This window comes from Choristoneura fumiferana, chromosome 25 (assembly GCF_025370935.1).
Source record: "Choristoneura fumiferana chromosome 25, NRCan_CFum_1, whole genome shotgun sequence".
In the NCBI taxonomy this organism is placed as follows: domain Eukaryota; kingdom Metazoa; phylum Arthropoda; class Insecta; order Lepidoptera; family Tortricidae; genus Choristoneura; species Choristoneura fumiferana.
This window is the reverse complement of record NC_133496.1, coordinates 9,069,802-9,092,460: the sequence shown is the minus strand read 5'-3', so window position 1 is coordinate 9,092,460 and position 22,659 is coordinate 9,069,802. Positions and strand designations below refer to the sequence as shown.

The 22,659-nt window shown below is 35.5% G+C and overlaps 2 protein-coding genes and 1 long non-coding RNA gene across 5 annotated transcripts in view; 1 reads left to right on the top strand and 2 right to left on the bottom strand.

The window, feature by feature from the left end:
* The window catches only part of LOC141442376 (MICOS complex subunit Mic60-like), a 94,494-nt gene that overhangs the window by 42,216 nt on the left and 29,619 nt on the right, over positions 1-22,659 (bottom strand). The window lies entirely within an intron of this gene.
* Positions 795-21,879, top strand: LOC141442379 (MICOS complex subunit Mic60-like). 2 transcript variants are annotated; one of them, XM_074107345.1, is made up of 11 exons: positions 795-944; positions 7,462-7,534; positions 8,676-8,785; positions 9,515-9,625; positions 13,194-13,311; positions 14,611-14,748; positions 15,996-16,099; positions 17,446-17,547; positions 19,228-19,316; positions 19,984-20,186; positions 21,730-21,879. In XM_074107345.1, the coding sequence occupies exons 2-10, from the start codon at positions 7,504-7,506 to the stop codon at positions 20,159-20,161; spliced, it is 981 nt and encodes a 326-aa protein (XP_073963446.1). In that variant the 5' UTR covers positions 795-944; positions 7,462-7,503; the 3' UTR covers positions 20,162-20,186; positions 21,730-21,879. The 2 variants fall into 2 exon arrangements, with proteins under 2 accessions (XP_073963446.1, XP_073963448.1); XM_074107347.1 differs by lacking the exons at positions 19,228-19,316; positions 21,730-21,879 and having other exon boundaries at positions 19,984-20,180.
* LOC141442381 (uncharacterized) lies at positions 4,569-6,707 on the bottom strand. Its single transcript, XR_012452932.1, has 2 exons — positions 6,609-6,707; positions 4,569-4,735 (listed from the first exon to the last, which is right to left on the bottom strand). It is a non-coding gene; the product is annotated as an uncharacterized lncRNA (long non-coding RNA).

Genomic DNA, 22,659 nt, shown 5'->3' with positions numbered 1-22,659 from the left:
CGTTGGCGTGCGATACTGTCGCCGTCCACTCACATATTGACGAAAATTAACTAAAATCATCATCTAGATTAAGCTATTAATCAAAAGCTTTCTTTAGGTAAATAAAAAAATGCCTCAAATAAAGAACAAAATAAAAGTCAACGGATGTGATTTTAGTTTCAAATTATTCTTTCAAGCGCACATGATTGTGTAAATAAATTAGTATGGAAATCGTGCCACCTTATGACAATGTTTGGTAATTAGCGGGGGGCGGAATTTTCATGCCACCTGTTATAGTGACTTCTGACTTATCGACTCTACCTAAATGATGTTGGTATATTAGACTTTCAATTAGATTGTCGTAAACTTATTTATCATATGGTATGTAGAGTGTTCTTTTTCCGCATACAAAAGGTTATTTGACTGTAAAAGAAGTAGGTAGTTTAAATATGAAAAAAAAAAAACATATATTTCTTTTATAGAGACCATAATGGAACAGTTGTTAACATTTTCAACAGAAGAATTTCAACATTGAAATTGAAAATAAACTGAACTGAAATTACCTATTAAATTAGAAATTGCTATCCATTCATTATTCATTGCATTATGTCTATTTCACATTTTCAATTGCTCGAAAGTTAATTGGAAGAGATCGCTCTTTAACTTAAGGCCGCCTATTGTTTACCTCTACTTTTAATATTCTTTATATAAAAATTCCGCTCTCTGGTAATTACCTATAGATTATCTGATGCAAATTGAAGTGTTTAACGCAACGTTTATCGCAAAACAACCAAGCGCTGTAACCACTACAGACTCTTATGCAATGGCGCTTCTCATAGGTGGAAGATCTGATCGACCAATACACCCAAGAGAACGAGCAATTGTTCCCAACAGTGAAATATAACTCCGCGAAGCCTTTCATCCAGGACGATGTTGATCTACTTCTGCATCACACCTTGAGATATGTAAGTCGATAAATCACGATAAAAAAACAACCAGCCAAAAAAGCAGTCAGTTAAACGTACGAGTGCTCGTCACTGTCCCAATAGTTGGCACCTTTAATCTTAAGTCATTAGCAATAGAGGTGACAGCAGGGTGCCGTCTATTGGGCATTACTTATCGTGCCGAGCATTCGGACGTTTACCTTACTTGTAGGTAATCACAACGTAATCGTCAAAGATACCTTTTAACCGACTTCAAAATAGGAGGTGGTTCTCAATTCGAGTTTTTTTTTGTATGTTTGTTACGCGATAACTCCGCCAATAGGGATGTTGACACCACCAATCAACTGACGTACTTTTTATAAGCTGTCAAAACACAATTCTCCCATAGAGTATCTACAGAAATAGCAACTTATGACGTCATAAGTCGCTATTCGTTCGTCAACTCAATCAACTAACTATTTATTTGTTTGAAAGCAACAAAAAATCTAATTTTACAGTAAGCCGAAAATTAACCTGGTTTTCGGAGCTAAAATAAAGCTTTTTTTTACTGGAGTGGTGCCTTCGAATTATTTTTTAATGGCGTCGCGTCAACATCCCTATTGTGGGCCGAAGTCAAGTATTTACATTCAGAAAGTATCATTTAGTGAACTGAACCCTGATAAAGAAGACCGTAGGTACCGGTACTCTGTTATAAACTGATATAACTATGCTGTGTTTCAGCTTAATTTGGCTTTGCACTTTGGCTACAAATCACTAAAAAGTATGAAAAAAATTTTTTTTAACGAAAAATGGAACCGACTTTAAAAATCTTGAAAATAACTTTTTACTAGTTTGAAGTCGGTGCCTCAGCACGAGCCAGCAGGAGTGATTGAAGCTCAATATATAGTATGTAGGTGAGGTAGACGACTATAGTTCCACTCCTCTTCTCTTGACAGAGTTGTCGTGGTTGTCGGATGAGGAAGTAGCGAAACTTGTTACCGGTTCACTACAATCAAATTGCATAATACCAAGTTCCTAGTACGTCGCGATGTCAAAACGGATTAGTTTCAAAATGTCTAAAATTTGAAATTATACATTTACTGCTTAAAAACCGTATTCTTGACATGACTGTAATACAAATTAACTTGATACAAAATGTCACAAGGTTAAAACGTGCCATCAGCCAAATAAGTGGTCTATCAATTTTCAAGCAAGTTCCTATCAAATGATTGTCGCTAAAGTCGAACTTTCAAGTTGACAGACACGTCTATTGTCATTATTGTTTTATGACATGCAAACGATTATCAACTTTAGGGTGGTAGACCACATATTTGATGTACCTACCTACAATTCTCAAAATACGTAAAACTCGTTCTGCTGGTTCGATTCCCGTGTCGGGGCAGATATTTGTATTTGTTCTCGGGTCTTGGGTGTTTAATATGTATTTAAGTATGTATCTATCTATATAATTATATTTATCCGTTGCTTAGTACCCATAACACAAGCTTTGCTAAGCTTACTTTGGGACTAGGTCAATTGGTGTGAATTGTCCCTTGATATTTGTTTATTTACTTATTATTTATTGGAAAAATGTCTAAATTTCGTAATCATGTATAGCGATGAATAACTAAATTCATTATCAATGTAACTAGTTGAAAATTATTTTCAAGGTTTTTGAAGTCGGTTAAATTTTTTGTTAATTTTTTTTTAACACCTACGGAAGAGATAGGTCTCGTAGTGATAGATAGATAAAAACCTTTATTGTATGACAACAAACAGTTCAAAATGAAAAGCCAAGTTTAGGTTTGCAAGAAAAATTGTGCAAGTTGCAGTACATTGCGGCGCTCGATTGCCCACTACAAACTCGTTGGCTTTTCAGCCTCGCGATGTAATGCAACTTGTACGATATTTCTTGCAAGTTTAAACTCGGCTTAGCAATTCAAGTTGTAGGGCCAATTTCATTGCAAGGCTCGTTAGAATATCGATAAAAAAAACCGTTTCATTCGGGGTCGCGGTAGGTCAATTGCGCGTTTCAATGTATTTTATTATTCTTTTCAAAGTGTCAATGATATGTATACATCACCAGAATTTAATTATTTCACATACATAGTTAATGACTGACTGTAATCAAACAAAGGTTCGACCGAACCGGTGTTCAAAATACGTTGACGTAACGTAAACGCAGTGACGTGGTTCGAACCTCACGTTTTTAATTTATTCCACGGGTAAACGTCATGCGTTAAGGTCGCTTGTCATGGTCAGCTAGGCACTACAGCGCCAGTAGATGACGTTAGTGTGCAAATTCCACGTATTTTATTTTTTTTAGGAATGAAATCGTGGATATTTTTATAAAATAATGTACATACCGCCAATAGCGTGTAATTTGTGATATATCGTACCAAGTTTCAGATGTATTTTAATTTAGAAAATACTTTCACTTGATCGCTGCAGTTTCGACTGAGATATTTTCGCACACATGCTTGTAATTTGTTGTAAACAGAAGTCTTTGTTAATTTCGCTCTCATGATCAAAGAGCAGATTGGCCTAGTTGCATAAGGCTAGGGTTAACCCTACCCTCAGCTTAGGAAGTTCGGGTTCAAACCCGTTGTAAGATTTAATTTTTTTTTGTTTTTTTTTATTGTTCTCAGTTAATGATGCTAATATTTTTTGAAATGTGTAGCTAAAAATTTATAAGACCTAATTTAAGCATAAACATTTTTTTTAAAATTTTTAGGTAAATCTGAATATGCACAGCACAACTACAGTAAGAACTATGAGACTTATAATTCCTCACATCCACTCAAGGGTTGCTTGGTAGAGATCCCTTCGAGGGATAAGTTCGCCTTTACAAAGTCAAGGAAACCGAGTCACGTACAGTCAAGGGCAAAGATATCGACACGGCCAAAGTTACAAAAATATGTATACACGACTTTATGCACTTAACAGTATACATATTTTTGCAACTTTGGCCGTGTCGATATCTTTGCCCTTGACTGTACCAGAGTGGAACCCAAGTGGAACCTTTTCATATTCAATTGCGCTGTGATTTCTTTGGCAAGTGTATGGGATGTCAACATGACATTAGTAGCACATAGGTTCCACCCTGGTACGTGTCTCAGTTTCCTTGACCGTAACTCAACGATTGTTTATTTATTTTTTATTTACAATACACTTCAGCAGCAGCAGCAGCAGTGCTTGCATTGTTGTGTTTCGGTGTGGAGAGTAAGACAGCCGGTGAAATTACTGGCACGTGAGGTATCCCATCTTAGGCCTCTAGGTTGGCAACGCGTCTGCAATACCCCTGGTGTTGCAGATGTTTATGGGCGGTGGTGATCTCTTACAATCAGGAGACCCACTTGCTTGTTTGCCATCCAGTAGAATAAAAAAAAAATTACATACTATGAGAAAATTAGTCATAATCATTATCCCTATACATACCTACATACACAGGCCTCCTCTCACAATGAGGGCTTGGGCGTTATTTTCAACGCAGGCAAAGTGTGAATTGAAATATAGCACACACCATTAATTATATAGCAGGTGGTTTCTTCACGATATTTTCCTTCAACGAAAAACACGTGAAATTAGACTTGTTTATTTTTCTTTCACATTTAATTGGTTGGGTAGTAATCGAAGGCTCTATTAAACAACAAATAAAAAAGTCCATCACTAAGTCAGTTTTTATTTATTTATTTACATCAGTCAATTAAATTAGCCCACATACAACCACTGCTGAGTGCCTCTTGCATTTTCACGCCACTTTTCCAGTCTTGTGCCAGTCTCGTACACAGCTTACCAGCCGACAATGTATGTTATGACAGTGTTTTTTCACTCTGTAATTAAATATTTTATTATGAAAATAAAACATATTTTGAAGAAGCATATTTTGTCAAATTAACTTTTCTCTGAACTCCAAAATTACCGTCCTATGAGGCTCAAAAGTTAGTCCGCTACCAAGGGGCTGGGGACTTGGAAAAAAAAAACAGTAAAAAAATCTGCCCTAAACACCTACGGTCATGGAAATTGAGACTTTAGGCCTCCCCCATATTTTCCCGTGTTGCCAATACTCGCCACGTTTGGTACCTAAGCGGGTTGGCGAGCGTAGTAAGTATATGATGTGGGGTTGCTTGTAAAACGCTGCTGCCCATCTTCTGATATTATCCCTCAGCCGATTCCTACGGTACCCACGGGGGTGGTGGAAGTTGTATGTTGTACTCAGCCTCTACTGTACTTACTTTTTAATTTCCTTATAATGCGTCTTTTTCGAGACCAGAGTATTGATGCTTTATGTATTTTTTTCGCAAAGTTCGTGGCTTCATAGTTTCCAATGTGAATTATAATTCGGTTCAATACTTGAAAATATAACTGCATTCACATTATAGATTATAGATAATGATAATCCCGCCAGTTTCGAGGACAAATTACGATAATTTAATTTAGGAAAAAATTACTCCATTATCGAAAATACAAACTCCATTAGTTTACAATGTCATGACAACCTATGACAACAAACGAACAAAAAATTATGACTTGACGAATTTGACATTTGACTTGATGTTTTTTTTTTTTTTTTTTATGGAAAAAGCCACAAGCCATGCAGCCTTTATCTGATTTTATCACTACTAATTTATAATCCGTTAATGCAATTTTCCGTACTTATTTGTTAATACGTTAATGTTATGTGATTTTCTTCCTTATTTCTGTCGGAAACCCAAAGAATTGGCAATACATTTGTTCGTTGCACTTCAGTCTTTTGACTGACGGACTTTGTACCTATGGCCAGCAAAAATATTAAAAAAAAAGTTAAACGAGCTTCAAAATGGTAATTATGTGATTTTGATCAGACAAATCAAACGAAATCTGGCAACGTCGCTTAGCATCGAATTGTCAGCGAGTTGACAACGTAGCTGAAACACACACTACTAACCGAGCCGTTGGCGTACGATACTGTCGCCGTCCACTCACATATTGACAAAAAATAACTAAAATAATCATCTAGATTAAGCTATTAATCAAAAGCTTTCTTTAGGTAAATAAAAAATGCCTCAAATAAAGAACAAAATAAAAGTCAACAGATGTGATTTTAATTTCAAATTATTCTTTCAAGCGCACATGATTGTGATCTTAAAAACGCACTGTTACCGCCGTTACTGCTGTCCGCTGCTCTAAAAACGTTGACTCGACAAAATACTTCTGTGCCCTTAGTGTAAGTTTTCGGTTACAAAATACGTCTCGATCGCGTTCGCGTTAAAATCACAATTCATATGGAAACACGAACAGCGCCTCTAGCGGAACGTTTGCGATGTTCATGTTTCTATACAAATTGAGATTTTAACGCGAACGCGATCGAGACGTATTTTGTAACCAAAAACTTACACTAAGGGCACTGGAGTAAATAGTAAATCTCATTCCATTAAATGTCGTACCGTCATAGTTTGCAATAATATGAATAGGACTCTAAAATTAAATAAATAATTAAGCAATCAATAAATTCTTTACTAAAGATTTAATCATGATTCCTAGTAAATAAATAATACAAAAGTTTCTGGTAAAAAAAAGAGTTTTTAACCAAAAATATCTTTTCCAAATTTTCTGTGGTCAGTCTATTGCTATTCCAACGACAAGAACTGCTACTTTTATTAGTATTTTACTAAGGTTATTTGTTATTTGAGATGGTAATGTCATTTGAGAACATAATTAACTAACCTTTTCATGAATTTTCGCCGATCTCTGATCATTACACAACACAGCCCACCTGGCGTTCTGATGGACGTAAACACACTGGTCGACGACGTAAAAGACGCAACTGTCGGCAACTATCAGACTGTCACGTAGAAGCTGTTTTCTCTAAAAATAGGTTCAACAATAGTCGGTCGCTGTCACTTCGTGTTTGAGCTTTTGTTTAAAGTTGTCAGAAAGCATACAGTGACAAGGTTGCGTAAAAGCTTCTAAAAGAAGTTAGCGTAAAGATATCTTTGACCTCGCAATTTCAGAAGGCGCACGTCAAAAGTGTGGCATGAGTCACTATACTGTCTTGTCGGTGCGTCAGCGTTTTTTGAACAGCGGTTTAGACGGTACACGCTGATAACGCGTCCTTGCTTTTACGGTCCGTCATCGTAGTTTGAGCTCCAGTGTGGTTGATCCTTAATAGTCATGCGTAATTTTGTGTACCTAGTGCCATCCACGAAGACGCGTGATTTTGTCAAAATTAGCCATTAATGACCTTGTAATAAGAACCACGCACGCGTCATCGTGAATGACTCTACCAATAGAGTTCATTATTAATCAAAACGATAAGATGATGGTTTATTCGCGATCAAATTAAGATGCACAAAACATGATCACGAAAAGCATTATGATTTATATTGTTCACTGCAATTAAAATAGTTGATTTGAATAAATTCAGTAAGCACCTAAGACAATATATTATTTAAAATAGACATTAAGCAAGTAACAGGATTTTTAATAACTATACTTTTGTACTCGTAGTACTGCAATCATTAAGGTTTGATGCAATATTTTGTGTTAACGCAAATGTTTTGAGTTTGATATTTTTCAGAAAAATAAATTGCAAGTTATTTTGAATGAACTATCCGATGGGATGACCGAGCGTGTCAACAGAGGAATCGAAAGTAAGAAATGAAATTTTTGGTCCTTATTTTCTTTCGTTTTTTATGTTATAGCACTTATAGCACAAGTACAATGTTTTTTCAAAAGTTTCATTTACTTTCATTTACTACAAGTGGTATTATCATAAGAATAAGCAATAATCTACTGAACGAAAATTAAGAGGGATAGAAATGTTATCATGTGTTACTTATTTTGGTCGTTCTGGTATTAATAATAAGTACCTGGGCGACCGAGCTTTGCTCGGGCTAAAACTCGTTAATAAGCGTTTTCCCAGAGATAAGAACAAGCTAGATCGATTTGGCATCCCCAAAAACCCCTGCATGCCAAATTTCATCGAAATCATTGCAGGCGTTTCCGAGATTTTCATTTATATATATATATATATATATTTGTACAAGGTGTTAATTAAATAACTGGATACCTCAGACACCCCAAATATATTTTTACATTTTAAGTTAGTTGATTTCATTTATTTTTGAATATCTTCATTATTTTAAAAGATATTCGTGTGTTTTGCTATTTCAATAATTCTACTTCATTTCTAACTCTACACTCATAATATGTATTTGTCAGTTGCGCTTTGACGTTTTTAGAAGAAAATCACACATTGACAGCAAAACGGCCAGTATTAAATTATCGAAATAGTATGCAACCTCGCTAAAATATTTAATAGGCGCCTGTTGCAGTCGTAACTTTTAGACTGGGCACAATAAAAAAGGGATTTTAAAACACAACCTGATTTAAAACATAGTGTAATCGATTCTACTCTCGATTCTGAGCAAACTACTTTCTGGTTTTCAGTTATTTAATTAACACCTTGTATACAGACATACCTTTACATTACCTAGTATATGGAACAAGCATCGATAATTGAGATTATCGATATACGTAGGAACTCACTACCTGTCACAAAACTTTGCCCCGTGGATTCCTACTTATGTCTGTTTATATATATACAAAAATTGCTCGTTTAAAGGTATTTTAATAATAATAATAATGTCTTATATACTTAGAAAAATAAACAGGTTGAAGATCGCGCGATATTTCTATTACTTACCCTTATGATTTTTGATTCTGTGGTTATTGCCATTGCCATACAGAATCTTTAGCGTAATTTACAGTGTGATCCATATGTTATTACAGCTTTGGCCGAAGACGACAAAGATAAAAAGGATCGAGATAATAGAGATTACCTGATACAGGCTACGTATAGAAAACGCCAGTACGAACTTGACAGAATGTACAGGAAAAGGGTAAATTAAGCTTAAACTGAGCGTCAAGATTAGCCTTCTGCTGTTTTTAATTTTCCTTATACTCATACTTATAAGTAAACACCGGATTGACAGGGGCAAAAATGTACCAGTGCGATTAATTGAAAATCAAGTACTTAAGTTTATCGACACCGATAAAAAGCAATTTTGAACCATCATTATCATAATTATCTAATGGCTAAGTTTGAATATTAATGTCATAACGGACAATATGACGGATGTTGATCGTATATCATGCAAATTATATAAAATATTAAAGAAGTTAATTCCTCAAGAAGTTTATTTTTGTGTATTTCGTTTTCTTCTTAATTCGAATTCTTAAAATTACACAACGGTTTTACGACATTTTTATCGATATCAACTAATAAAATTAGTTTCATGTGTCCTCGCACTATTACACGTCAGTACAGAGGGGCTACTACGAAACTCGCAAATCGAAGTTTGTATCGCACCGTCCCTTTCACTCACGTATTAAATGACATAAGCGTCAGCGGGACGGCAACATACGAAGTTCGAGTTTTGCACTTCGTGGTATACGGGCCAGATTTGCACCCGTCAATCTGGTGTTTGCTTTATGTATACCTCTAAAAGTATACAGTATAAGTTATATGTATAGGGTGGGCTAAATTTTGTGCCGCTGAGTTATTATATGTTAACTGGCCCATGTAAACCCGTACATCATTTGGAATAAACTGCAATTTATGTACACAGCATGATGACTTGAGAGCTGCAAATGATAAGATGCTCAAAGACTCATTGAAGAAGCAGTTGGACAGGCACGACGAGAACCTAAGGCAGAAGTTGAAACAGAAGGAAGAGGAGGTTCAGTATATACTTTTTTGTTCTGCAACTTACTAAACCTGTCCAGTGTTCAAAAAAAGAGAGTTGACAGCTATTGTGCCCTAGGGTTAAGAAACCCTTTATAAGGCAGAGACGATTTAGCGACCACTTGCATTGAGTTGGAAACTGAACCATATTGCTTTCATAATACGTCACAATTTCCATTGTTATTATTGAAAATAGAACTAGCTTTAAAAATATCCTTTGCCAGGTACGTATTCGATAGCTGCTTTTGATTCTGTGGTAGTATGCTCCAATAAATGGGGCCTTATAAAGGGTTAAGGCAAAAGGCTGTATCTCAAATGAAAAATGAGTTATTTATACCAGTACCTGGGCAACCGAGCTTTGCTCGGGCTAAAACTCGATACTTAACAAGCGTTTTCCCAGAGACAAGACCAACCTGTATCGATTTGTCATCCCCGAAAACCCCTACATACCAAATTTCATCGAAGTCGTTGGAGCCGTTTCCGAGATCCTAACGAGCAAATGCACAAACAAACAAACTGACAAACAGACAATTTTAAAAATCATTGTTTTGGGTTCTAATGCGCTTATTGTAATAGTTTTTCGCAAATGTTTTCAATGTACAGTACTGACAGATATCGGCCAGTCACAGTTTTTTATATGGTATGGTGGAAATCAATCAAATTCTAATATATCAAATTCTGATACCAGGATAGGCAGAGCGTCTCCGTGTACCTACATACCTAACTCGCATGAACATGTCCAACTTAAAATGAACCCTATTTATTATGGGCGACCATATTGTTGTCAGCTCATCTTACGTTGGAAAATAATTTCCACGAACTATCAATTTAGCGAATTTTATATTCCTAAATCATTTTACAGACTATAATTAATCAAAACTTTAATAGATAAGCGAAGTTTTCGCGAAATCAACAACGATTCTTCGAAAAGTGTTAGCAATAATAATGAACCAAACACTAAGGGGCTGATTTACCATCCATTGATTAGCGTTACTTGACGGTTCAATGTGATGCCGTCTCTATTTGTTTTGTTCCAATAGACGGAGGCGGCATCACATTTAAGTTCATTTAACCGTCAGTTAACACTAATCAATAGATGGTGAAACAGCCCTTAAATGTTAATCCAAAGCAAGGAAAATACATCAGTGAAAACCGTATCCTTCTACGTTGAGTGGTTTCTGAGATTATTATATACTAGAGTTACGTTTAAAGTTATTAGATAGATATGATTAGATTAGATTATTAATAAATTGTCAAAACTACACAAAATATTAAATTAGAAAACAATTAAATGTCACAAAATGTTAAAAATTAATAAAATAATAATAATAAGTGTAACATAAGTAAAACATAAATTTTTCGCTCAATATACCTGAATGAGGCCATTTCACATTCAAGTCATACAAAGTAGTCCGTTTCTGCAAATCCATCGTTTAAATTAGAGGTTCAAGCGTGCTTAGTCACGTACCCTGCGTTCTAGACCATTTGCGTACGATTAAGAAACAAGCGAAAAGCGGGCAAATTCCAAATACTTCCTTTATAACTGACATTATAATATCTAAAAGCGATTGTTTTTATAACTTTTAAGAGACCACGGAAATTATATAAACAACAGATCAAAGTTTTGAAAATAAAACTATTTAGTCTTTCATACATCTTGAGATATATTTTTGTAACTTGAACGCCGGCAGAAGAGAGAGTAGTTTAAAATCGGGAGTTGGGGAACTAACGGGCGCTCGATTTGGGCGTAGCTAAACCGAGCAGCTGCTTCAGACGTGACCACGAAACCAAGCAGGTTAATGATGGGGGCATTAAAATAATATTTGGCAGGAAGTTACTCCATGTCAATTCTCGTAATGCCAACCAAAAATCGTTTTATTTTCATACTTTTTTGTAAATTTGTCTCAATGGTTCATAAATTGTTGGTTTCACTATCTTTTTAGTACTAGTCTTTAATATATACCTACTCACTTTATCATCCACTAGCTATTGCCCGCAACTCCGTCTGTAAAGAATTCGTTTGTCTCGATCCCACAGAAACTTCCCGGGATAAAAGCTATCCTATGTCTTTCCTAGGATCTTAAACTACCTCCATACTAAATTTCGTCTTAATCGGTTGAGCGGTTTAAGCGTGAGGAGATAACAAACATACATACAGACAGACCGAATTATTTACACATTTATAATATTAATAAAAATTAACCGTAGGGCTAATCATAAATCAATGTAACACAGAAACAATAGGAGCTGCCGGTACGAAACAGAACTCTATAAGTGGTAAGTGGTAACTACAACTGTAACCCAATCTCCGCATACATGAATAAATCATTTCATTTAATTTCATAAAAACAATAAAACAATTACAATTCGAAACAGGTTCTCCGCTCGGGATCGTCATAGTTGTGTGCATAAAAGATAAAAATAAAATTAGGTACAATAATAATGTCACTACTCAGTATGTAACCTAAGACATCAGTTCTGTCGAGTTATTTATATATCTCATATAAACAACTCAATAGTTATTTGTGCAACAAGAGAACAAAGTTGTTTTTTGTTGCGAGTGTTGATTTTGAATCCCGAGTAAGCGAAGGATTCTATGATTCTAGTTTAGAATCCTGAGATCAGCAAGGGATTCAAATACACGAGATGCAAAAAAACTTTGGTCTCGTGTGACACATACAATTTTTCACCTCAGCAGCGAGAACATAATTTTAATGTAACATAAGAATAAAACCACATATTACCTGTTTACAAAACAAACACATTTTTTTTAAATATAATCCGATTATTAAGAAACAAATATATAATAATCACATTTAAACCCATAAAAAAAGTGTCCAGTAGATACAATACAAATCTCATACTCATAACATGCATTGTAATTTGAACTTCTTGTACTAATGTCACACTTATTTTTTAATACTGCAAAAAGCCTTATCTTGGGGTCATTAAAAAGGTTGAACAATAAACGTATAATTTATTATAAATGTTATTAATCCCTTAAATATTAATTTTATTAAGATTTCTATATTAGATAAACATAAATAAATTTGTTAAAAAAATCATTCAATTTAACAAATATTTATTCCAACTGTAGAGGCAGTATACGAAATTATTTTATAAAAAAACAAGAGAAGCGGCTTTCGCGCAACGAGGTTGCATACTTTATGAAAAGATCGGGAAAATTTAAATTTTGGAAATATTTGGTTGTCATGTAATTTATTAGGTATCGATATATTTTTAATACCAAAAATTTAATTTAAGATTGTAATCAACACATTTGATCCTATATATCTCGCTTTTTTCGTGTTGAAGTGAAATGACAGATCAAAGTAAAATTCAAATATTTGGAATTCAGTGAGTAGACCCAACACTGTACTCAGCATTTAAAAAAAAAATTAAAAAGTTACTTTGTCTCACGGAGTGAGCAAAATCCGATTTTGCTCACTGATTTCTCATAGCAAAACCTGCCTGTTTGAGTTGCTGAGGTGAAAAGGTATTTTTTTTTTGATTCCGCCTTTTACCTTAAGAGGGCAGCATTAGTTATGTTCAGATAATTTTAGGCCGGAGACAGAATTAAGAAAATGGTGTGCGAAGCGGTTGCAGCTGAGAAGAAAAAGTTTAAACGGGATCTTGAGCAAATGGCAGTTAAGCTGAAGATCGTGGAAACCAAGTTGAACGGTACATTTTTAATGTAAACCTTTAGTGCTGTAATGTGATAAGTGAATACTAAAGTATTTGTTGTTCTCGATTGTGAGTTGGTTTTATGTCACTGTCAATTATTGAATTGGCTACTTTATTATGATGTATCTATATGACTAGCATTTATTGTAATATTTTGTATCGTATCTACAGTCACCAACACCAATGTTTGACACAACAAAGAGTGCATTAATATTCGATACGACTCCATTTCTAGGACCAGATTGACGTGTCAGATATTTTTGCACGCTCCGCTGTGACAGATACTAATACAGGTGACTGTTCTAGCGATTTATTGCATTTAATAGGTGGCTATCTAGAATTTATTATTTGACTCTAAAGGACTCTAAGGTTTCACCACTCATTGATTAATTTTATTTGACGGATAAATGTAGTCAATGGATGGTGAAACAGGGGTTAATATCTTATTGCTAACTTAGAATCCTACTAATATTATAAATGTGAAATTTTGTGAGTGAGAATGTTAGTTACTTCTTCACGCTGAAACGGCTGGACGGATTTGGATGAAATTTGGTGAAAAGTTAGTTAATAACCTGGATTCAAACATAGAATACTTTTTATCCCGATATTCCCACGGGATAGGGATAACATATCTAAATAACAAACGCTGGGCTTAGAGTCATGAAATTTAGTATATAGATAGCTGGACGTCTGGAATTACACATAGGCTACTTTTTATCCCGATATTTCTACGGGGTAGGGATAAAATCTCAAACTAATAACCGCTAGGCTTAGAGTCATGAAATTAGGTATGTAGATACTTGGACATCTGGAATAACACATAGGCTATTCAATTTTTATGGAACAATCGAGAAAAACTAACAAAAATGCAATGTTGCCAGCTCAGCAGATATAAACTCTCGGTGCCAAGTTATTTCGCTTGGGATGTGATTCAAGTTCAAGACTTGACTTGGCTAGTTTTTACCAACAAACCGAATTTTAGAAAAGTAACATTATTAAATATAATATAGTCAGTATGTTAAAGCTAGCCAAGTCAAATCTTGAACTTGCATTACAGCCCAAGGGAAATAACTTGGAACCAACGACACATTCTTAATACGAACTTGGCTCTCATTTCAAAATTTATGTTTTGTATAAATGGAATATGTTTACTAGATGCATTGTCTATACCTACGTTCTAATTTGGAGTTAGTTCTCTAAGACTATTTGGTTTTACAAGTACGAGTAAATAGATGCTTCTTGTTGCCGAACACTTTCTCAGTCAAACCCTTAAGTATTCTGTGGTGGTGCCAATAGAGCGTCTGAAAGCAGAGAGGGAAGCGCGACGCTCCCAAGAGCTGTGGACTGCTGGGGCTTCTCTGCTCGCCGCCACCAAGAAGGGGGCGCCACTAATCAAGGTCAACAAGGAGCTCACGGCACTAGAGAAGGCTGCTGGTAGGTAACACATTATGGCCTCTCACGCAGAGAGGATCGTGGGTTCAAACCCCGGCTCGCACTTCTGAGTTTTTCGAATTTCATTAATTTTACTTTTACCACGAGCTTTATGGTAAAGGAAAACATCGTGAGGAAACCTGCTAAACCTACGAAGCAATTTAAGTGTGTGAAGTTCCCAATCCGCACTGGGCCCGCGTGGGAACTACGGCCCAAGTCCTCTCGTTATGAGAGGAGGCCTGAGCCAAGCAGTGGGACGTATAGGTTGGGACGATGACGATGATGGGGTAGCACATCACAACAGGCTGTCGTTTACTGATTTATTTAATCTGGTGTTACTTTGCGGAGGTCAATATCAATGATCTAAAACAATTACTTTGCTCACCCGCGAGGCCGCGACCTTATGGTAGCTACGTCATTGCAAGTTCTAGGTTCTAGTCTACTCGTATATAGGCTATGTAGGCTATGTAAGGTCAGGGTATGTTCATATTAAATACTAACTCTTAAAACAGCTTATAATAATAATAATAGGCGGTACTTCTGGACATGGCACGCATCGTCCGGAGGTTCCTCACTCTGCGGCCCTGACCACCGGTAGCTTGGGCCCTGCCCGTTACCGGCGGCAAACTAGGTTAGGTTTTTATAATATTTTTATTTTGTATGTACTTTTCTGTATTTAACTTTTTATAACTATTGTAAAAACCTAATCCTAAGAATAATAAAAAAGATAATAATAATAATAATCATCTTTATTTCAAGTAACTATGACTCATTTTACCATCATCATCTTATCATTTTAAAGCTCTGATCATGATGCACACAAGCATGTACCATCAGCCAAATAAGTTTTCTATAAATTTTCGAACAAGTTCCTATCACACAATATTTTAGACTATTCGCGGTCATTACTAATTTTATGTTTTTTTTGTTTTCATTTTATGGGTTTTGTTCCGCGTACCTTGATTTTAACGAAGCTCGATGTTTCGGAAGTTGCATGCGCCATGACCACGAGACGACTGGAGAATTGCAGGTATACCAGCATACTCGAAATATCGAGCTTCGTTAAAATCAAGGTACGCGGAACAAAACCCGAATTTAATTCATAAAAAAGTCCCTATCAAATGAATATGTCGCTAAAGTCGAACGTTCAAGTCTTTTGGCATTATTGATTTGTGACATGCAAACGATTATCAACTTTAAGGTGGTAGACAACATATTTGGCTGATGGTACATTCACTTGTTGCTTGTAGGTGACAACGACAAATTGGTGCAAACTGTGCTGAAGTCCATCCCCGCCGCCGTTCGGGAAGAAGGAGTGGTGCCGGAGAGCGTGCTGCGGGAACGATACCACAGGGTAAATATTCTAACCAAAGAGTAACAAAGCAGACAAGTTTAACAATTTGCTTAGAAAACCCGCTTCCCACGGATTGAATAATAAACGTAACGCAACGGTTAACGGTTACACTTAAAGTTATTTTAAACTAGCTGTTGCCCGCGGATTCTTTTATTTTTATTTTGTTTCACACAAACCTTGTCCTGACAATAAAGAACACAAAGAAAAGAATTATCCAATTTGGAGCCGTCGTTCGAAAGTCGGTGATTCATTTTTATTTATGTAAATAGATAAATCACTGCTTTAGTTGGATACTGTCACATATAAAAAAAAAACTATAAGCCATACAAAAGAAACAATAGAAGCGCTTCTTTTTATATCTCTTTAATTTTTTTTTGTTGTGGCACTATCTAACTAAATCAGCCAAGTATTTTACTATTATACACCTGTATTTAAAATAATTCCAAGTGTATTCGTTTCTCGTCCTTAAAAATGTTCTTATTAGAGTGAATAAATACGCCTTTATTTTAGAAACCTATTTTTAGTTTGTACACTTTTTAGCCGTATTAAAAAGCGGTTGAAATTTCAAGTTTTTATCCCGATCCCGTGAGAATATCAAAATAAAAAGCAGTCTACCTATGTGTTATTCCAGACATCCAGCTATCTACATTTATATCTAGCTGTCTAACATTTTTTTGCCTAATTCTAGTTTGCCTAACAACTTTTACTATACGAGTAATGAATTGTTTATCTAAAGTCAATTTGTATAATTTCATTATTCTTAATTATTATTTTGTCGAATTTTCATTATCCTTAATCTGGGGGCACGGGAGTGCCCCCGCCAAGTCGAGCAAAACAAAAACAAAGGCACGGCCGTAACATACTTTTCTCGAAGCCATTCAGGCTATTTTCAACATTATCATTTTCATAACTTGTTTTGTCGATTCTTATTTTAAAGAATCATTACTTAGCCGAATAGTGTTTTTACTAAGATTAGAACTGTGACTGCAACAGCGCGCAAGCCGAGCGAGCGTAGCGAACGTGCCGCGTCAAACAGTATACGATATAAGTTTATACAAAATGAAATTAGGTAATTTAAAATAAGGCGAAACAAAATTATTTAAAGTAAGTTGTATATAAAATGAATTTCACTAAACTGAAAATTAGGTAAAATATGTATAAGTACTTCAATTGTACCTTTTCAATAATGCGTTTGTTTAAATAAAATAGTGTAACTGGTAAAATAAGCCATTAGGTTAAGTACCTAACATTGGTTCATCTAAAATTAGGCAAACCGAAAATAGGCAAGAAGTTGTTAGGCAAAACAAGGTACAACCCAGTGGCTTATACTATGACGATGTTGACAGATGGAGAGAGTTGCCCTGAAAGTGGCGCTGGTGGAGCAAGAGGGCGCCACTTTGCCTGTGTTCATCCTGTCCTGGTTACAGGGGCTCATGCTCTTTCTAAAGGTACACTTCGTTTGGTGCTGCCACAATGCTACACAGGGAAACGAAATACCAACTGTAAACTTGGCTTTAATTAGCTAGAACTCTACATAAGAATAACGTGAAATACATTGAGAGACAAACGGTAAAGACATAAGTATACGCACGTCACAACATCATTAACATCGACAATCCAGAAGACACGAAAGAGATTAAGGGGCTGTTTCACCATCCATTGATTAGTGTTAAGTGATGGTTAAATGTGATTCTATTCGAACAAAACAAATAGAGACGGCATCACACCTAACCGCCAGTTAACCCTAATCAATGGATGGTGAAACCGCCCCTAAGTATACAGTATACAAATAATGAAGGGTACACCCAAAGAGCATGTCTTAGTAACATTTTGAGTAATCGCGTTTTAGCCCGACTGCCGAAGGAGGGTTATTAAAATTAGGAACGATTGTGCTATTTAATTAATTATACGTTGAAATGATCTATCTTCATATGCACAATTATTTCTAGTAGAAATGTATTGTCTTTATTTGTAGAACAATTGTTACCAAAAAACTGAACCACACATCTGTTGAACACGAAAGGAACATGCGTGGTAAATTAATTGCAGGAAGTATATTGTTATGAACATGCAAAGTCAATAGCATGCAAATAACTTATTGAACCTGGAAACCCTGAATAATCATTTATGTATAATTTAGTAGCGAGTCTATACCGTGGTTCTAACTTTATTCCCTTACACAACACACGTTATTTCTATTTATATTTGGAAAGTAAAAATAAGTTATGGGAATATTATAGTCCTTCACATATTCGATCACGGCGACCCTGACTTACTGTATATACTAACTTATATTGTATATAATTTTATAAAAGTTATAAGAAAAATGGAAAAATATTATTTTACTATAAAAAAAGAAGAAAAGAAAAGGAGAAAAATCTCCGAGGAGATGGCGGGACGATCTGGACACGTACGCAAAGGACTGGCCTGATATTGCGTCAGAACGAGAGTTGTGGAGGTCAAGAGGGGAGGCTTTTGTCCAGCAGTGGGACACTACTAAAAAAAAAAATACTATGGAAATATAGTAAAAAACCCGTAAGAGATGTAAGTAATACTTGATTACGAGATAATAATACATTTTGATAATAATCTTATTAAAAAGGCACTAGACATGCTCTTTCTGGGTACCTACTCTTCAAATAATATCAACGTCGACGTCTGGGACAGTGACTCAACGGGATAATACCGTTTGTCACCTAATTATGATTATAATCTAGTCCAGAAGGCCTGATATGTGTATGGGCCGTGCTGCCTGAAATACATGTTTTTTTTATAATTAATAATATGAGAAATAGAAGAACTACAACCAGTTAGAGTACAGTTCGTTTGTATATCTATATCGTCACTTTTTCGTACGTCTACTATATTGTTGCCATCTTGTTTACGGTGGGCTAAATCGGGTAGGCTTTACTAATATATATATATATAATATCTTTGTATGTATGTATATCTTTGACTTACTATATTATTATGCCGGCCAAGAACCCCATTCTAGTTTTACATAGTGATTCATAATACAAAAGCTGTCAGTTCGAATTAGCTAGCGGTCCAAAATGGGTGAAGACCAAAAAGTTGCACACCTTAGGCGGGTAAATTTGAAGAATCCTCATTGATTTACTTATTCACAGCTCAACGGTATTCCACAAAAAGATGTCGACAAACCCATCAGGGAAAATGTGGACAATTTAGACACTTTTGACAAATTGCAAAGGGCTAGGTAAGTCGTTGATTCATTATTGAAACTAGCTGTTTTGTAGCTAATAGTGACTGTCGCTTTAGCCATCGCTTGTCCACAGGGGTTTCGTGGCAATAGTAGAAGATCCGAACTTGAAAAGATCTGCACCGGTCTGATAATAGAATGAAATGTAGTTTATAATAAATTTTGTATATTAGAAATGGTTTTGCTAAAAAAATCCTGGACAGGCAATTATTTAAAAAAAAAATAATAGTTTTTAATTAAATGCAGACAACCCTATATCAGCGCTTACGTTGAAAAACAATTTTTGTTCTATTATCTAACCAAGTGAAAGTAACTCGCATCGACATAACTGTTTGAGTTTATACCTGGCAACCCAGTAGTTCGTCCAGGTAAACAATAGCAAACCCAACGACTACATATTCTATAGGTTTTATACTTTAAGTTAATATAATTTTTTCTTATTATCTCGATGATGCAACAAAAACGTATTATAAATAGTTTAGATATAAAGCAATGTATTAAAATAGGTTATTTTCAGTAAACCGTAGAAGTTTCTATGTGCTATTATTGGCAGAATAGGTACCCTAAATAAATTAAATACTTTCCAAAGTTACTATTCCACGCGGACGAAGTCGCGGGCAAAAGCTAGTAATTATTATAAATTGTCATGGCACCTTATGTGCAGGTACTGGGTGGAGCGAGGGAATATAGCCGCAGCCCTGCACTACGTGAACTCACTGCAAGGAGCGTCCCGGATGGCTGCCGAGACGTGGCACCGGGACGCCAAGTCATATCTTGAGATCAGGCAAGCTGCGGAGGCAGTTCTAGCACACGCGGCCGCCTTGGGACTGCAGTATATCTGATTTACTTCTTTATAACAAGTACACAGTAAGTAAAAGACGAGTCCCTTGGAACAACACAACGGCAGCTAGCTGACCAGGGAGAAATCAGGGAGATATCGTCACTATTTAAAAAAAAAACTCGTACCTCAAAATAGATAATTTTTCTGGGTGAACTTTATGAACATAACATCAAGGTTCCATTTTGTTGACATATTGATTTAGATACGAGATTTTTTCAAAGTAGTGACGATATTATTAAAAAAAACAGCTACCTCTATAACCTATTTCAGACCATTTTAAAGAAAGTGTAAGCAAATGCCGCCATTTTCCCGATCATACCAATAATTCGATTATCCTTTGTCGATTCGTAAAAGAAACTTACTTAAACAAAGTTAAATTAGTAAATCGTATATGAAAGTACATTTATCATTTTACAGATCAAAGATAATTGTGAGCTAATCAACGATAGTTCTATTTTAAATCGGAATAACAAATGCTTTTCCATCTGTCACTGGTATTGCCAGTATAATGATGATTAAATAATAGTACATTACTGCAGAGGCCGCGAAATAGGGGATTGCCGGCCTAGAGTTATACCTACACATAATTAGTATTAATTTATCTAAGACAAAGAAGATAATTTGTTCAAATATTGGTATTATTATTTTAATAATCAAGAGTTATTATAATTATTAAGTTTTTTTTCTATTCCCGCCAAAGTACCCTTTTTCATATTTTTTTTTGTAAGCTGTTCGGATTAATGTTTTTGCCACCAAATCTCGAGATGATTTTATTAATTTAAAAAGTGACGATACCTTATTAATTTGTTATTTTAATACATTATTAACAATAAATTTCAAATCCTTCTTTATTATATTGAATACCTGATTTTAAATAATGTAGTCAAATAAGATATTAAAAAGTAAATTCACATTTACAAACTAAGTTTTTCTCAATTGGCAGTATGCCATAGATAAATAGATAATATTAGTATATATGTATGTATGTATGTAAACTCTTTATTGTACAAAGGAAAAGAAGCAAAACACAATTGACAAACTTTGAGATATTCAATAAAAAAAGATAGTCAATAAAAAAATAAAATAAAACCCAATGAAACAAAACAAAAGACAATCACGACATTTCCTCGGATGTTTGAGAAAAATAATGTACCTACTAGGTAGGGAAAAAAGATATAAGGACCACTTAAATTTCAACGGTAAAATGAAATAAAAAATAAGTTTGGAATTATTAGCTTGGAAGGAATATTATAAAGAATTGTAATATTTATTATTTTTTCGTTTTACCAATGAAATTCACGTGGCCCATTTTCTTTTGGGTAGTAGGTATAATATTATTGCAGCTCGTGCGATAAATAGGCATCTCTGTGTTTTGAGTTTATTTTTTGTATTTTAACCACTCTAGTTTTGTAATAATCTATTATTTTGCTGAATTATTAGTCTATTATTATTACCTATTGTTAGCCCATTCTGTCTCACTACTGAGCAAAGGTCTCCTCCCGAACTTCAACTGCACTCTGCCTACTGCATAAAAGGTGAACTACTAATTTTTACTATTTTTATTATCAGATGATTAAAACGCACCCCGTTTCGACGGAACATTGCCTATTTTGCAAGAATTCAAGATGCAAGAAAATGCGTAGTTTACTTTGATATCTTTTATAACATTCCTTTTGTTAACCCTTTGTAATCTTTTTACTAAATGTATTCTTAAATCTCGTTGTTTTGTTTCTCTTTATTTACGGTCAGTTAATTTGATTCCTAGGCCTCGATCGCGTTCGCGTCAAAATCTCAATTTGTATGGAAACACGAACATCGCAAACGTTCCGCTAGAGGCGCTGTTCGTGTTTGCATACAAATTGAGATTTTAACGCGAACGCGATCGAGACGTACCTATTTTGTAACCGAAAACTTACACTAAGGGCACTGCGTGTTCTGTTTGTGACGACGGACGACGGCCGTCTGTGTGATGGCGTCCATATCCCGCCATGCAAATACGCCCGTCGCGGGCCCGCGCACGACTCGCGCCCATCCTCTGTGTGTGATGGGTTTAAGGGGGAGTCAACAGAGCAGTACTTTGGTCTGCTGACTTGGTGATCTTCAGAGAGGGAAGAATTACCTAGGGTCGTCGGTAGCGGAGGAATCTCACGTAGATCAACGGTAGCGCCCACAACTCTCTATAGTAGAGTTACTTCTCACTCATCAGGACGTTCTAGGCAGGCGGATGAGTCAAACGTCTAAAACCCTTCAGTAGATAAACATGATAAAGTAGGTACAATAAAAAATGGCCCCGAGTTCCCAGCGGACAGGCAGTACCCAACAATAGCAGCAGCGTGGGTCCAGTTCAGGGGTGCGAAGAACCTCTGGGAGTTATAGTTGTTACAATAAAACACAAAACAAGAAGCATAAGCATGCCCATAATACCACGTTACACGTTGGGTCATACAATGTACGCACACACGGAGGTGTAATTCCTCGACGAGATGTCTGAATAAAATG